Source organism: Epinephelus fuscoguttatus, linkage group LG7, assembly GCF_011397635.1.
Source record: "Epinephelus fuscoguttatus linkage group LG7, E.fuscoguttatus.final_Chr_v1".
NCBI lineage: Eukaryota > Metazoa > Chordata > Actinopteri > Perciformes > Serranidae > Epinephelus > Epinephelus fuscoguttatus.
Genome location: NC_064758.1, coordinates 25,229,756 through 25,247,984, shown reverse-complemented (window position 1 = coordinate 25,247,984; position 18,229 = coordinate 25,229,756). Strand labels below are relative to the sequence as shown.

At 42.8% G+C, this 18,229-nt stretch overlaps 1 protein-coding gene across 1 annotated transcript in view; it reads left to right on the top strand.

The window, feature by feature from the left end:
- The window catches only part of LOC125892374 (neuron navigator 1-like), a 148,603-nt gene that overhangs the window by 68,131 nt on the left and 62,243 nt on the right, over nucleotides 1-18,229 (top strand). Inside the window, exons 6-7 of the mRNA XM_049582353.1 lie at nucleotides 4,831-4,933; nucleotides 6,953-7,279. Coding sequence (XP_049438310.1) covers nucleotides 4,831-4,933; nucleotides 6,953-7,279 — 430 coding nt within the window. The remainder of the gene's footprint in view (nucleotides 1-4,830; nucleotides 4,934-6,952; nucleotides 7,280-18,229) is intronic.

Below are 18,229 nucleotides of genomic sequence, written 5' to 3'. Positions count from 1 at the left end.
TCGAGACGAGGCAGGTGGAGGACACCCGTCCCAACAGATACATACACACAGGCACTTCCACACACACACTAACACACACTCTGTTTAAACCAGATCAGTGTAATTCATCTGCACCCCTGGGGAGCTGCCAGGGCTGACAGGGATATTTGCATCCTTAATTCCCCCATCACAACCACTACACCCCTACCCCATGCCAGCTGGGACCACCGGGGCCAGGGCAGAGGCAGAACAGGAAGTCTTCTACGGACTCACACACACATATACACATAGGCACATGCGCAATCAGGCAGACCGTATCTAATCAATTTGACGCCGATGTTAAACAAAGCTCACGTTTAGGATAATTAAAATCGGCCAATTAAAGCCTGCGTGTGTGTGTGCTTGTGGCTGAGTATGTGTCAGGTTTTGTCTGTATTTGCATGTTTAAGGAGTTCTTTGTTCCCACTAAACCTCTTGTATGAACACATTACAAAAAATGCACCATTTGAAAGCTGAAATGTGTCTCTTTAAACTCTGTGCATCACTACCTTTCATGCCAGCAGAGCAAAGTTCTATATATATATATATATATATATATATATATATATATATATATATATATATGTATTGTTACGAAACATTTGCTCTGTGTGCGTGAGTGGCAGAAGGTTGGATCACAATGACTTCATCATCTCTCCACTGAGCTGCCTGTCCCCAGGGCTGCCTAATCAATTGTCCAGTAGGCCATTCTCTTCAGGACAAATCAATCCAGCTTTATAAATCAGAGCTGGTGTGAGTGTTTCTCGGTGTGTTGGTGAGTGTGTGCATGTGAGTAGACACACTGTGCAAGTACATATGTGTGTGTGTATGTGAGCGTGAGTGTTTAGTCTGCAGCTGTTGTTGAGATTGACATCCCTGGCAGCGCATGATTTGCCCTCCTCACTCATTAGAATATGTTGTATATACTGACCCAGTATATAAAAAGGGATTTATTTTGAATGTTTAAGAGTCTCTGTGAGGCTGTTTTAAGGCACAGCTGGGGTTTGAGCTAAATGCTAATGACAGCATGCTAACATGCTCTCACAATGGCACTGCTGTCATGCTAATGTTGTCCACATGTGATGTTTACCATTGCTCACCATCTTAGCTGAACGGGCTAGCTTGCTGTCATTTTCTAATTAACACTAAACAAAAAGTACAGATGAGGCTGATGGGAATGTCATTATGCTGCGTTCAATTTACTTCAGAAGTCAGAGGTAGGAGCTGGGAAAACCAAGAACCAAGATGTTTGTAACAATGCTAATTCTAGCCAGGTTAGCCATTGTTAGCAATACCAGTTGATAACAACCCACTGCACTCTATGTTGTGCATCCAAACACCGTATTAACATGTCTACAGATAGAAGATGGACACAAGTGTGTGCAAGACTGATTAAATGAGACACAACAAATATAAGTGCTATTGCTGATGCAAAGAGCAGCCAACTTTGAGGTTGGGTAGGTTCCTCTGGTTTCTAAGTCAGAAATCTGGTTTCAGGGGGCGTCCCAGTTGAAATATCTGACTAGGAACTCTGAAATTCCCCCCTATGGAGTCTAGATGCTAGTGGTGGTGATGGTGGTGATGAGATGAAGAGGGAGCTGAAGATCTAGATGTGAAGAGGAGTAAAAAGTTCACAGCAGCAACATGAATGGCTGAAGGAGACCACTGGAAAGTTTGATTGGCTAACCAGGACAGGGAACACCCATAGTCAGCAGATTGGTGGAAGTGGTAGGAGTAGGATAGAGAAAGAATTGTGAATGGATATAGCATAAAGAAAGTCTCCCTGATTGAACTTACGCTGAGCTTCGTTAGGAATCACTCTCTGGTTTTATGAATGTCTGTCCCAACCCTCACCTATGGTCATGAGCCATGGGTAGTGACTGAGATTGCGGATACAAGTGGCCGAAATGAGTTTAGAGATAGGCCAAGGAGCTCGGACATCCCAAGGAAGCTTGGAGTAGAGCTGCTGTTCCTTCACGTCGAAAGGGGTCAGTTGAGGTGGTTCGGGCATCTGATCAGGATACCTCCTGGGCGCCTTTCGCTTGAGTTGTTTCAGGCACGTCCCACTGGTAGGAGGCCCTGGGGCAAACTCAGAACACTGGAGGGATTACATATCTCATCTGGCCTGGGAACGCCGTGGGGTCCCCCAGGAGCAGCTGGAAAGCATTGCTGGGGAGAGGGACGTCTGGGGTGTTTTTCTCGGCCTGTTGCCCCCACAACTCGGCCCCGGATAAGCTGATGAAAATGGATGGAAGGATGTACCAGATTTCCCTGGAAAGATTTCCACTAGTTGTCAAGATATTTCACTAAAAGCCAAAAATGTCAATGTGCTAGTGAAACTAGAGGGAATGTATGAATGGATCCAAACATAATTGGGATTCATTGGATCATGAATGTCGTTGAGAAGTAATGGACTGAATTCGTTGACCACAACAGCTCGACCCTGTTTACTTGCTGTCACTTTTGTGTAAAGTTACATCTTGCACATTTTGAAGCAGATTTCTAAATGTGGAAACAGGAAGTCCAGATAAAAATCAGCGATATATAAACTAGAAAATGATGAGCATTAGATATAGTGTATTTTCTTGACAAGAACGACTTTGTAACACACTTTACTTTTATATTTTTGTCATACCCTCTCTTTCACCTTGGTTATAGCAAATCTCTTGCTGTGCTCATCTGGCCAGTTCTAATGGCCTATTGAGCTGAACCTCAGGGGTGAATAGACTGTCCCATATCTTACCACCATAACTCTTTCACCACCATCCCCCCATTGACATCATACGTAAACACCCAGAGTAGCGGAGAGAGCAAAGGTCAAGGTCATGTGATGCAGCTTAGGTGTTTTGATTAGTTTACAGTTTATGTGAGGATACATGTGATGAGATGGGTGTGAGCTTGCAGCTGAGAAGATTTTATGATAGTAGCAACAAAAGCGGCAGCAGAACTCCAGATTAGGCTCTCAGATTGACATGGTTTTATAAAGAAGGTAAACTGAAACATGTTTCCTGAGGATACAGGGTGTCCGTAGCACTAAGTGGTTGAATCACTTTGGTTGTTTTATTGCATCCAATTTTCCAACCCCCAGGGGGAGTTGCCTGTACACACACACACACACACACACACACACACACACACACGCACACACACACAAACATGAAACGGCAGTCTGGCTGAATGGCCCAGCATGAATCCATATAGCCCAATCTGAGCAGATTATAGCAAACTGGAAAGGGGTGAGACAAATGCCAATGTGTCCCCTGGTGAGAAAGGCTTTTGGTTTATTTTGGACGAGGGGCAAAGGGGCACAGTGCAGCGAGCGGGCACTAAGACTGACTGAGGGTGGGTTGGAGAGGAGGGAAAGAGCAGACAGATGGCAGGTGATGTGACTGTGCACTGGCTGGATACTATCGGAGTATGAGACGTGTCTGGTCTTAAAGGTCTCCTCTGTTGTTTTTTCTGTCTGACTGGTATCATATTTAATTTAATTTGCTCCACTGCCATCTGGAAAAACAACTGTGCATACGCTGCCACTATTACCTCTGTCGGGTCTTTTCCTCATCTTCTCCTCATCTCCGCCTGTTAGCCCCAGGAAAAAAGAGTAAACTGGACTAGACCTAATCTAAGTATACCTAATGTGCTTATTAGCAATGTACTAAAAGTGTGCTATTTTCAATGTACAAACAATGAACTTAGTATGTGCAACTATCAATCATGAACATATCGTATCTGTGTAAGTGAAAGGTGTATACAGATTTTATATTATTTTATTTTTATTTAATCTAATTTGTATTTTTGTAATATTTTTTACCCATTTTGGCACTCAATCATTTTTTGCTTTCTTCTATTGCTTCTGACTCTTGAGCTGCTGTAACGTGAATTTCTGTGACGTGGGAATAATTAAGTCTTATTTATTAAAGAAACACTAAAATAAAAGCAAGTGTACTTAACTGGGCTGGAGAGTATATTGATATCATATTGATATTGTGATATGAGACTAGATATCGTAATATAAGCATTGTCTTTTCCTGGTTTTAAAGGCTGCATTACAGTAAAGTGCTCTAAATTCCCTTATCCTATTGGACTGTTGTAGCTTTTCTATTATTTGCCTTTACCCACTTATTACTGATGATTATTTATCAAAAATAAACAACTTTGTGTATGTTTGAAGTTTCTTTAAATTATATTTTAAGTGCTCTTGAAAGTAATTACATATTAAAAGAAATGATAATTAAGATATATTGTCAACACATTTTTTATTTTTAAATTAAAATTTGATTAATTTTTTAAAAATCTGATTATAAAATATTATGATATAAATATATTAACATTTGTCTGAAAACTTAGTTGAGATATATTTAAAGTAGAAAAAAATACATATTTTAAAAGTAAAGTATTCGTAATAAAAGGTGTACTTAATTTAAGTGCATCTTAAGTACACTTTATTGTAATTCAGTGTGTCTTGAGCACTAATGACTTAGCATTAGTACATTAAGAAACATTGTAAGTGCATATGAAATAGCACACTTCCAGCACATTAATCATGTGCTCACGGAAGCAAGTTAGCTATAATTAAATTAGGTATACTTCAGGATACTTTTTTAACTTGGGCCCTCTTGTAGATTTATGCTTCAGCCTTAGATGATTCGATTTTGGTCTCTGGGTTTGGCCACTGAACAGTTATGATTGTCAGTCTGCATATTTTTAATAGCCAGTAGAGGAAACATCATCATTTGTCATCCACTTATAACATAATATGGCATTTTATGTCTAAAAATATCTCTTTGTGTTTATGTGCATGCTCCCCTGCAGACCCGGAGTCCCAAAGGAAGAGGACTGTGCAAAATGTTCTGGACCTTCGACAGAACCTGGAGGAGACCATGACCAGCCTGAGAGGGGTGCAGCTCAGCCACAGGTCAGTCACCACACACACACACACACACACACACACACACACACACACACACACACACACACACACACACACACACACACACAAACAGGACCACATAGTATTGTTTGATAGAGACAAAAAGAAAGGACAAAGAAAACAAACAAGTGAAAAAGAGCAGCAGTTGAGATGGGCAGATTCTTATTGACATTGCTAACAGTGTGCTAGGGTGTGGTGGTTAACTGCCTGTGGGCTCTCAGATCAATATCAGTATTCCTGATAGACCAGTCGCCATTAGTCTGTCATTTTCCGCCTGCTCTGCTCTCTCTCTGCGTTTGTTAATACGGAACTGAAGCAGGATTAGCTCAAAGCCGACTTCAAAGCCGACCCTGCCAATGCACACTCACGAGTCGTATTCATGCACACAACAAGACACGCAATAATGCTGTGATTAAGTGTATGTGAGTGTTCGTGTGTCCTCGCCCTCCCTCCGCTTCCTGTCTTTCATTGACTGATTCAGCGCGCCTTCCAATTTTGTCCTTGAGAGCTTCCCCTCTGTCTGCCTGTCCATGCGTCTCCTGCCATGTATCCTCTCTCCGTCCCTCAGTGGGAGCTCCCTCCATGAAGACCAAATCAGCAGATGGTTCCCCGCTGGAATACATTTCCTTTGCCATTCATACTTTTATGGTACTGTAATAACCTTGAATCACTCCCTGCTGTCCCTAAAGACATTCTGCTTTGAGGCCTCCAGCCTGTCGGCGGAAGTTTCCTGTGCAAACAAGATGTCATATTTCCTGTGAAAAACGAGTGTTTAGAGTGTGAGATTTGCATGAATTAAACAAATGGGTTGGTGAGCAAGTGAACTGTTTTGTCTACACATACTTCTCCTGATATATACTGTGCATAATAAGCAGAAAGCCTGTGAAAATCCATTTCTAACAAGACAGGGAGCATCCTCACTCTCATCCTCTCTCCACGTCTTTCCTGCCAGTTTGATGTTAGTGGTTCAGCGTGTCATTTGAAAATGTCTCCATTGATGGTTTTTGTGGAGATGATTCTGTATCCTGCAGACAAGATTAATTTTAATGTAGCATACTGTCACACAGTTTGAGAGCCAGGAAGTTCTAATACGCTAATGCTCATCATTCTCACCCTAAGCACTGAGCGGTGATGTGCTGCTTTAGCACAGGGGATGCATGATATTATGACGTTAGTGAGGCTGGTATTTGTAGAGAGACTCACACAAACGTGCACCGGAATAAAGCAGCAGGGCGCAGAGGAAAATAAAGGCATGTTTGCTGACAGGAAAATAACATGAATACACATATTACTTATGCATGTGTACAAATATACAACGGAGCACACTGCACTCATACACAGACACCTGGAACCCAACGAGTGCTGTGTTCACATGGAATAGCAGATGGACAACACCCTCTGGATGACATAGGAAAAACAAACAGTGTGACAGAATGGCATGATGATATGATGCGATGGTGATGCCATGTTGCCATACATACATGACTACTGTGGAGCTTGCATGTTCTCCCCATGTCAACGTGGGGTTTCTCCGGGTACTCCGGCTTCCTCCTACAGTCCAAAGACATTCAGGTTAACTGGTGACTCTAAACTGCCCGTAGGTGTGAACGTGAGCGTGAATGGTTGTCTGTCTCTATGTGTCGGCCCTGTGATAGTCTGGTGACCTGTCCAGGGTGTACCCTGCCTCGTGCCGGCTTGACCTTATTTTACTGTCCTGCTCTAGTCCATTTAAATGATATCCGGTTTACCTTCTGCCCAGTTCCATGTGAACGCAGCATAATCCCTTAGCCCGAGGTCCCTCTGAGAGAAGAGGATGCAGGGTGGGGACAGGAGGAAAGATGTCTGGATGGAGGAAGCAGGTCCTTCAAAAAAGAGGAAATGGAATATAGACACTTACTTCCTGTGTGTTTAAACTGTACCTGACCTTTTCAACTCTGTAGGGGAGCTCATTGCTGTGATATTTCTCAAGAAACCCTAAAATGTATGCTCCCTTTCATTCCATAGCTGTGTGGAGGGGAACGTGTGCTACGACAGCGATGAAGCCGCTGCGTTCTCAATTTCCAGCCTGTCAAATCGCTCCTCTCCGTTGTCATGGCGCCAGGGTCAGGCTAGCCCCCGTCTGCAGGCTGGCGAAGCTCCGTCCACAGGTAACACCCAGTCGGACGTCCCGCTCCGGATCAGCCACACGGCTCGTATCCAACTCATCGAGGCGCTGGACGACTCGGACCCGTCCCTTCTGAAGGGGGATTACCTCAGCAACAGCGACCTCAGCAGAAAGAGCCCGATCGAGGATGATGAAGATGATGATGATATTGACGATCTGGGGAATGGGTAAGTTGTGTTATCTTTTATTTGAAAATGATTTGTTTTTACACCTGCTTCATTAACCTGAGTAGCGTAAAGAATATTTAATGACCTCATGGTGCTGCAGCCTGCCGGAACTAGGACACTTGTGTCTCATTAATGATCTTAGCGTTGCTTGTGAGGTGAATCCTTCCACCTGCCAACTGTTACAACCCCACAGCTGCAGTCAGGCCTGTTTCTAGTGGTTTACCAGCACAACAAAGCCTTGATCAGCTCCTCTGTAATGCATCACAAGCCCCCCTCACAGTGTCTGCCTTGACACTGGCAGCTGTAGCCCCCCTGGTGCAGCTGGCTCTGCCATAGTCAGAGAACAGCCCTCTGGCAGAGTCAGGGAATGATGTCACAATCATCGAGCCCCCTTGCAGAGATCATCCTGTCAAATTCAGCTGCGAGCCCGCTGGCTGTGCCAACAGGCTTCCATGTGGAGGACCCCTCGCAGCGTTGGCTCACCGGAGCCCCCTGGCAGAGCTAGAATGCAGATGTCTTTGAAAAAATGCTAGCTCTTCCTGCCGAGCCAATGTGGAATCAGTCAGAGCTGTCGAGTGCAGAATGAGCTTTGCTTAAAACCAGCCATCGATTCCTTGGATCAAAAGGTTTCATGTTGAGATCACTTTGGAAAACAATGTGAGCTATTTTAGCTTCGGCATGTTTGTTGTGTTGTGTAGTGGTTGTTACCCAGGTGGTGGAAGTCTTTGAAACGTCATAGTCTCCTATAATTGGAACATCTTCTAATGTATTGTTTTTGACATCACACATACACACCTGTCTGTTCAGTTCACACACACACAAAGCTGGCTGTCTCCACGAGGCGAAGACTGAGCAGTTTGAAGGAAAAGAGTCTCTAACCTTCATTTGTCGTCTGCTGTAAAATGGACTACAGAGGAATATCCCAGTCATGTTAATGTGAAAGTGTTTGGGTGTCTGTCTGGGCGTTATTGATTGTGTAATGTGCCTTTGTGAACACTGATTTTCTTTGACTCGTGAATCAGACGGACAGGTCATAGCACGCTGACAGAGTTTCCGTCAATCTGTCTCACTAAGACAACACATCACCTTGTGACTTGATGACCAATGGAGAAGAATTACGTTAACTGATTTTCACATGAATTCACAGAGTCTGTTGAAGAATGACTTCAGCTGTGTTCCTTGTGCTTCCTTGGTTAGTCTTGGAGAACTTGCGTGAGGAGATATGACACAAAAAATTTGACTCAGTTGCACACAGCTTCATGTTTCACTGACCAACTCTAAGTACAGCGAAGAAAAACACATTATCTCACTGTAAACTAGGATTCTGGGAGAGTCTGTGTGTCTATGTGTGTGTGTGTGTGTGTGTGTGTGTGTGTGTGTGTGTGTGTGTGTGTGTGTGTGTAAAGCTGGCTAGCTTGTCCAACCAAACTAAGAAAAATTCCTCTACTTCTGGCCACAGCTTGACGTCTCCATGGTAACCACAAAAATGCACCCCTAGTCACCAGGAAATCAATTGCAACACAGTTCAGGTCCCTGTAGTGTTATTGTGTATCTGGTCATGGCCCTCAATTAGTTGTTATACAGGTTTATGCTGAGCTTTGTGTGAGGAGGCAAAACAAAAGGCAACATTTGTTGGCAGCCAAAGGAGAAAGACTGAGAAAGATTGATGATAGACAAAAACAATAAACTTACAAACAAAGGAAAAAAGCAAATGCAGCTGTGCTCATGTGTTTGTCTCTTTCTGCTACAGAGCAAATTGTAAGCTATATAATTAAAGGGACAGTTCACCCCAAATCCCTCTTACCTCTAGTGCCATTTATCAGTCGATTGTTTTTGTGTGAGTTTTTGAGTGTTTGAGATATCAGCTGTAGAGATGTCTGCCTTCTCTCCAGTATAATGAAACTAGATGGCACTCAGCTTGTGGTGCTCAAAGCCGCAATAAAATACATTTGTAAAACTCAACACAACATCTCTTTTCAGAAACCATGACCTTGTTACTCAAGATAATCCACAGACCTTGTTGTGAGCAGTTTCATGTAGGAACGGTTTTCTTTCCACTGAACTACATCCGCCAACTGTATCATCGCAGAGGAGGAAGCATGCATCTACTCATGAGTAACCAGGTCATGTTTTCTGGAAAGATACATTGCTGTTTGGCGTTTGGATGCAGTGTTTCAAATGTTCTTTTTGGCACTTTGAGCAACACAGAAATCATGACCCAGTTACTCAAGATCATCCACAGACTTTGTTGTGAGCAGATTTATATAGGGACTGTTTTCTCTCTACAGAACTACACCTGCGAAATGTATCACCACGTAGAAGGAAAAGTGCATCTACTCATGGACGAGAGGCTTGGGTTTGTGACAGCCCCAGATATAAACATTAAAGAAGTCCTCCTCAGCTGAGTTGTAACTTTAGCTAGCCCAGTAAGGCTAGGTGAGCTAGCAGTAGATGCACACTTCCTTCTGCTTCTTTATGTCAAACTGCTCACAACAAGGTCTGTGGATTATCTTGAGTAACTGGGTCATGTTTTCTGGAAAGAGACATTGCTGTCCAGTTTTTCAAATGTATTTTATTGCCGCTTTGAGCACCACAAGCTGAGTGCCATCTAGTTCCATTATATTTAAGAGAAGGCAGACATCTCTACGGCTAATATCTCCAACACTCTGCACCTCACATCAAAATTATCTAGACTGATACATAGCACTACAATTACTAGGGAAAATATGTGTTTTTGATTTTGTAGTGAACTGTCCCTTTAAGATATTGAAACAACTGTATCATGATGTCCTTATAACCTTTAAAGATGCATTAGATTATGGTTCAAGTAACAGGGAATATTGTGTGCAGTGTAATCCAAAACAATATTCCGTTAAAGAATCCTTCCCTTGTTTTAAAGAGAAGTTGATTATAAGGCTGCAACAAACACTTAATCTCAGCATCAACTAATCTGTTGAATATTTATCCAATAAAACTAATTGTTTATTCTACTAAAATGCCCAAAGATAGTGAAATATGCCCCTCACAAATTCCCTGAGCCTAGAGCGACGTCTTATGACACTGTCAGCATTCATTGAATCATTTACATGGTGATTTTGAGGCTGTGGTCTGGTGCCTGCTGCAGCTCCAACCCAATTATCTTTACCACTAGAGGGCAGGCTATGGCTGCTGTTCCCTTTCTCCCTGCTGCTCTCCACCCAGTCAACATGAAGTACCCCCATGCCGGATTACTCTCCCTTATCTCATAATTTATTACACACACTCATTCATTATACATAAAGGCACTGCCCCTGTCAAACAGAGGTCACCCTACATTACCATATCTCATCCCAGCATATATAATACATAGGATTCCCCCACATAAATAATGCATCACAAACACACACATGGTCTTTGTTTGGGTTGTGTCGTCCTCGTCTCTTTGTTCTGTTAAACTGTGAGGAGACAGAGTCTTGAAATATTGCAGTTTGGCCATAAACATATTGATGAGCAGGCTTTGACTCACTAAGGGTCTCATGGTGACTCACTTGAGTTATACTGTATAGGCATGACTCACATTCCCATACAAAGGTAAGTTACCGTGACTGTGCTGTGACCTGCCTGACACACAGATTCTATACTCTGTTTCTCACACACATACACACACACACTGAGTCAGGACCCCTGAAGTCAGTTATCCGTTTCCTGTTCTTTGCTAGCCCGGGCCTCTTCTTGTCTGAAGAGTACCGCTTACATCTGGAACCAGACCCCTCCCAGTGTCCCCCCACATTCTCACTCACACACATGTCATTCTCACCAGGAAACAGCGTGAAGTGGTCAGTCCCCTGAGTGTGTTAACAGTAATGAGTGGTCCAATATAGGTAGATTTGGAAACAATGACTACATTTGCATGCACAAAATATTCCAGTGTTTGCCCTTATTCCGAAAAAGTTTACGTGGCTATTGAAAATGAGCCGTGCATACTCTGTTTAAAGAGCCCTAACTTCACTTAAATCAAGTCATTTAGATTTTTTTCAAAGTTTTCCACGGTGGACTTGCTCAACTGTACGAACACAGCCTCCCTCTTTCATTCCTTCAGCCACCCTCTTGAAAAGGTCAGTGTTGCGATATTTGCGCATATCCAAAAACCTGCTGATGTCCAAGTCTTTCATAAGACTTTAAGTAGGTGTGTTTCTTCTTCTTTTGGACATGCATCTCTACTCCTCAGCCTTGATGGCTAGTTGGTTTGTGTACAAAACATTCATGACAACAGAGCCGAGCTGGTTCGAACCCAGGGTAGGGAGTTTGCATGTTCTCCCCGTGTCAGCGTGTGTTTTCTCTGGGTACTCCGGCTTCCTCCCACAGTCCAAAGACATGCAGCTTAATTGGTGACTCTAAATTGCCCGTAGGTGTGAATGTGAGTGTGAATAGTTGTCTGTCTCTATGTGTCAGCCCTGTGATAGTCTGGCGACCTGTCCAGGGTGTACCCTGCCTCTCACCCAAGGTCAGCTGGGATAGGCTCCAGCCCCCGTACGTATTAGCAGACTGTTGCCTCCAAAGATCCTCTAGCAGAGCATCAGAAAATAAATTCCCCTTCAAGACACTTTAGTTCCATTATCCATCTTGTCATTATCCCACCTGTTTATGTTGACAAATCCAAATTCTTTCACGTTTGTTTCCGGGATGAAGTGGTTTGTTTACCTTTATTATAAACTGGTAGGAACTGCACCTCGTCTGCATCACAGCCTGTGACTGACACGAAGAAGTAGGTACCATTTTCATAATAGAGACAAATGAGCAGTCCACTGTCTGGAGAAAATATAACACCACAAATCACAACAGAGCAAATGCTGTGCTTTGTCATTTGCTTGTTTCTCTTGAGATCAACACTTATTAGTCTTTGTAGTGCTGTTGAGTGTGTGAAAGAACACAGGGAGGAATTTAGTAGTGCCTTGAAGATATTGTGGTCAAAGAATAGGAGGATAATGGCTCTATGAGTGCGTGTGATTTCATGCAAAGCTGCACAAAGTATTAAGTCTACATACAGTACGCATCAGAGCCTCATCTGGCTTTGATAGTGGTATTGATTGCCATTGTTGTCGTTTGAGTGGTGATAATGGGCTCAACATGCACACACACACACACACACACGTGCAGATGATTGGATGAGTGTGTGTCATTTTCTGCCCTGCTGGGCGCAGACGTTTTTGTTTCTGGATGGAAGAGCTCCCATCCTCAGCGACCTCCCATTAGTATACACGCAGTCTCCATGGTTACGCTGCGAGACAAGCTGGTTCACTGCACTAAACGTCTGAATTATGAAAACATTTGTTTGGAGCAGGATAAACACACACACACAGACACGCACTAAGCTCCCTGAAGCTTCCTGGTTTAAGTGTTTTGGTTTATCACTGTCTGCTTTCTAGAAAAGCAGAAGTGAGCTGGTTGCCCTTAGTGTCACTCCAGCACAGTACAGGGAACTGAAACAGAAAGAGGAACACTTTAACAGAGAAGTAAACTGTTCTGAACACAAGAGACGCCTGAAATAAGCTTTGATGTCTTCAGTCGTAACTTAACCTCATGCATGCCTCTAAGCGTTTGCTGCTGTTCAAACACTGGAGGTCATTATCCAGCCCTTAACTGATGGCTACCTGACTGTATCGATGGTTAAACACTTCTAATTAGGTGTAACTCCTGGACCTTGTCATTGCCTCTAAACCCTTGACTCCACTGAGACAGGGTAGCCACTGACCACCACACTCCTGTGTGTGTATGTGTGTGTGGGTGTGGAAAGGGCTGGGTTGTTTCTGTCAGGTCAGGCTCGATCAATCCTGCTGTACTCTAACCCCATCTACTGGCCAAAAACTAGAACACCTCACACACACACACACACACACACACACACACACACACACACACACACACACACACACATATGCACACACAGACCCTAATGCAGCCTGACACATCAGATTAATGAATTCCTTTTCCCACATCTGGATCTGATTTACGTTACAGGTGATGGATCCGCTTTCTGACTTCCTCACTCACTCTCACTTTCTCTCTCCCTCACACACACACACACGCGACCTCTTGATGTGATCCTCAGCAGACACACCCCGGGCTTCCCTCTTGCTAAGAGCCAGATCTTTACACTGTGACTCATGCAGCGGTCCAGTTACAGACCCCCTCCCAAAGCACACACGCATGTCACACGCACAGCACTTTCCCCCGACCTAGTCGCAGTCTTGTGAGTGGGCTGAGATCAGAATGGGCTCATGTGAGAAATAGTGGGGGAGACTGCAATTTGAACTGTGAGATACAGTTGAAAGACACATATATAATCCCTAAAATCTGACGCACAGGAGATTAAATGCTTTTTATTTGCACCTCTAATGAGTTAAAGACAGTGAAATTTGTCTTCTTACAAAAGGATATGACTCTGGGGGGATTTTTAAGACACATTTTAGGATTTTGAAACATAAAACTGTGGTGAAATGGTGACATTTCAGGTCATTTTAACTTCTGTTTACACCGCAGCTTCAAATACGGGAATATCTGCTCTAAATATCTGATCACAACTGAAAACTTTGACTGCTTATGCTTTGCTTTTGCGTTAAATATCTCCAAAATGCATATAAAAAGTACTGTTGGTAACTTAACCTCTCTTCTAAGTCACTTTTACCCTCGTCGTTTAGTCTTAGGACTTGTCATTAAAAGACTGTACCAGTAATTTTGCATGTTAGGTCCATTTACTGCTAACCTTGCAGTGAGTGGTTTCATGCCATTTCCATATGATACGTCAATATTTTGCTAAAATTGCTCAACTGATATCACAAAAGTTAAGATTAAAATTCTTGCTTCAATATTTCCCCCTCTCTCATCGTGTCTTTCTCTGTCTCTCCGACATTGTGTGTCAGAGACAGTTGGATTCTCATGAAAAGTTGATGAGAGGCAGAGTGAGGTGGGGCTCAGGGGGGTGATGGGGCGTGTGTTGTTCTTGTCATCCACTACCTGCTCCTCTCTGGGCCTCTCTGGCTCTGCACGGCGCTCCTGTGGCTCTATCTGCGCAGTGCAGCGTGTAATCGATTACTTTTCCTGTCATTACGGGGGGAACTTGACTGAGTGGAGGAGTGCGCTCTTTCTTTGTTCCACCACGTGTGGGCAAAGCACTCGAGAGAACACCCATGGAGAACACACACACACACACACACACACACACTCACAGCATTTTTTAATTAATAAAAGCCACTCAGCATGATGATCACATGTCTGAACAGTCATATGGAGATTACGTAGACATTCCGTATTGTGGTCTACGTGCAGTTTGAGAGGCTTCTCTGTTTCATTTTGAGTTAACAAAACGTGAGAGCCATACTTACACTGTAGGATAATTACATTTAGTTCATGTCTGGAGGCTGAATTTGTATTTAAATATTTTGATTATCTGCCTGGCTGTTTTCAGCCTAGTCACCAGAATAAAATGTTGGCATTGTATGTCTTTGCAAACCATGGATATGTTACAGTTTTACATTTCATATGCATGACGGAGTTCGGATTATGTATCAGCTGAGATTCTCACCAGGAGTAGGAGGGGACGGTCGATGATGTGACACCAAGGCAAGATGGCTGCAGAGCAGCAAACTACTGTTTGAGACCAACAAAAGGGAATGGTTTTTTCACAACAGTTTGGGGCATATCCAGTTGTTTTTGTAGGGGCAAAAGGGGGTGTTTTTAAACGAGAGATCGGGACATGTTCAGCTGTGTTTGTAGCAACCAAAGCGGGTATTTTTTGACAACAGGTTGGGACATGTTCAGCCGTTTTTGTAGTTACAAAAGTGGTTATCATTGAATGAGAGTTCAAGACATGTCCAGCCATTTTTGTAGCGACAGAAGCAGCTGGTTTTTACCCACAATTTGGAACATGTCCAGCCGTTTCTGTAGCTACAAAAGCGGTTATTATTTAGTGAGAGTTCGAGACAAGTCTGGTGTTTTTTTGACAACTGTTCATGGCATGTCCAACTATTTCTGTAGCAACAGAAGCGGGTGTTTTTCAAGAACAGTGTGGGCCATGTCCAATTGTTGTCGTAGCTACAAAAGTGGTTATTATTTGATGAGCATCAGAGACATGTCCAGCCGAGATTGTAGTGACAGAAGCAGGTATTTTCTAATGACAGTTTAGGACATGTCCAGCTGAGATTGTAGTGACAAAAGTGTTTTTTTTTTTGTTTGCTTGTTTTCGTTTTTGTTGTTGTTTAGCTACAAAAGGCAGTATTTTTTTTTAACGAGGGTACAGGACATATCCAGCCATTTTTGTAGTGGCAAAAGGGGGTGTTTTTTTGGGTGTGTAGCTTTGGGTGTGTAGCTTTTTTTTGTTTTGTTTGTTTTTTAAATGAGTTTGAGTAATGTCCAGCCATTTTTTTAAGCAACAAAAGTGGGTGTTTTTAACCATGGTTTGGAACACAGCTGTGTTTGTAGCGACAAAAGTAGGTATCTTTCAACAAGAGTTCAGGACATGTTTTAACCTTTTTTGCAGCAACAAAAGTGGATGGTTTTTAGCGAGAGTTCGAGACATGTTCAGCTGTTTTTGTAGGGACAGAAGCAAGTGTTTTTTAACGACAGATTGGGACATGTCCAGATGTTTTTGTAGCTACAAAAGCAGTTATTATTTAACAAGGGTTCAGGACATATCCAGCCATTTTTGAAGTGGCAAAAGGGGGTGTTTTCTTATGAGAGTTTAAGACATGTCCAGCCATTTTTGTAGCAACAGAAGTGAGTGTTTTAACAACAGTTTGGGACATGTCCAGCTGTGTTTGTAGCGACAGGTATTTTTTAAAGAGAGTTCAGGACATGTTCAACCATTTTTGTTGCAACAAAAGTGGATGATTTTTCACAACAGTTCGGGACAGGTTTAGCCGTGTTCATAGCAAAACAAAAAAGGGTATTTTATGCCTAAATATGATGTTTTTCTAGCCGTAACCAAGTGATTTTGATGATTTTTCTGCCTAAACCTAACCACAGCACTGTCACCACCTAAATTTGAAAATTAAAAAACGTACATTTTTCAACATATCTGCTACATATGAAAAGTGCAACTGTAACAAAGCTGTGGTTTGCAAAAACATACAATGCCAACATTTATTCTGGTGATTGAGTCTGTGTTTTTCTCAGAGATGATGTAATCAGCTCCAGCTGTAACAGCAGGACAACACTGCTGACAAACAATAATGGCATTAATCTGTTTGTGTGCTAAAGTGACACAAATACACACACACGCGCACGTACTCATACACACATATAGAGGCATACACACAAACACATTAAAAGATTTAACAGGGAGTAACATATGGGGCTACAGGGGGATTTGCAGTCCTAGAAAACCCCCTGACGCCTCCTTTTTCAGTGAGAACAATGTACTTATGTACCCTTTTTTTTAATTCTCCTGTGTTTGCTCAGGCTGTTTGAGCCATATGGTTTCATTATTAACCTTCTTAATTCACTGTCGTTACACTACATAGTTTACTTTTAGTTCAGACAAACAAGGCACAAAAAGGGAATGAGACTTTCTTGTCCTTGTGAGTCCATCAGTGGCGACTTTCACTGTTGCTTAAGAAAATATTTGCTGTACTTCTTTTCGTCACTCTCTTTTTCTGCCTGTGTCTCCCTCTGTCTGTCCACACACACACACACACACACACACACACACACACACACACACACACACACACTAGTGTTAATGTCCAAGTTTACAGTCAATTGTAAGAGGAATGCCTCCCGTCACTCTGCGTGGATATGTTTAGTTTGACTACAGGCCATTTCATTATTGTGAAACATACTGGCGTTGAGCAACAAACACATGTTCTGGATCGGAGTTTGGAAACTACACTTACATCCCTCTGACCAGTTTTCCCACATTCTGCCTTGGAATGAAAGAGACGGTTGGGAAACTTGAGAAAAATCATTTTTTTCTCTGCTTCCTTGCTGTCTTTTCCTTGAACTTCTACAGCATATATCTCCTGTTCCCAGTGTGCTCTCTCTGTTGAAGGTCACGTCAATCAACTTCATCCATCCAAACACCAAAACCGCTGCCACGTGAGGGTGAGAGGGGGGATAGATTCTTAATATCTGAATAATAATCTGAATTTAAAACCCAGTTCTCAACATATGATTGCCTGTAACAAAGACCTGACTGTACGTTTCCTTACAACTGAACCAACTGGATAGTGACACATAGTAACCTTTTTGTGTATTTTAATTATGGATTATTACAAATATGAAAAATGTTGATGCATCCAGATGCATTGATAATTATTTTACAGTTGCCCCCTGAATCGGAATCAAATCATGAGGTGCTCAGAGATTCCCACCCCTAATGTCACGGCTACTGTTGCCTAGACGCCCAACCCACTGAAGCCTGGTAAGTCTGTATGGAGACGCTACGGCATAATCCCCGCTAATCTCTGGCTTCCTCTTATGGCAGGGTTGGAAAAGAATAAGAGAACTCAGGGACATGGTCTGCAAAGGGAAGGGGGTTTGGAGGGGGCTTATATTGGCCGTATGTGTGTGTGTGCATGTGGAGGACCCCCACGTAGTTCAGAGGGATGTGTTACCATGTCAACAATATGAGCGTGCAAAGGAAATAAACGGAGTGTGTGTGTGAGTGTGTGAGTGGACTCCTCTTAACTTACAGAGGTTAAAATGTCACGACTTCTGCCCGATGACCAATTTCACCCCATTTCCTTTAAGGAAAGAGAGCAATCCCGCTCTTCCTGCAGACGTTTACTGAATTCACTTTATTTTATTTTATTATGATATACTGACACCTGACCTGAAGAGGACATGAAAAGGAGGAAGTGACCTGAAAATAACAACTGATGGTGAACATGATGCTAAACCAACAAGCACAGATATAAACCATAAAGAGTGACATCATTCAGTCAACAAACCTTTGCTTTTAAGACTCTGAAGGAA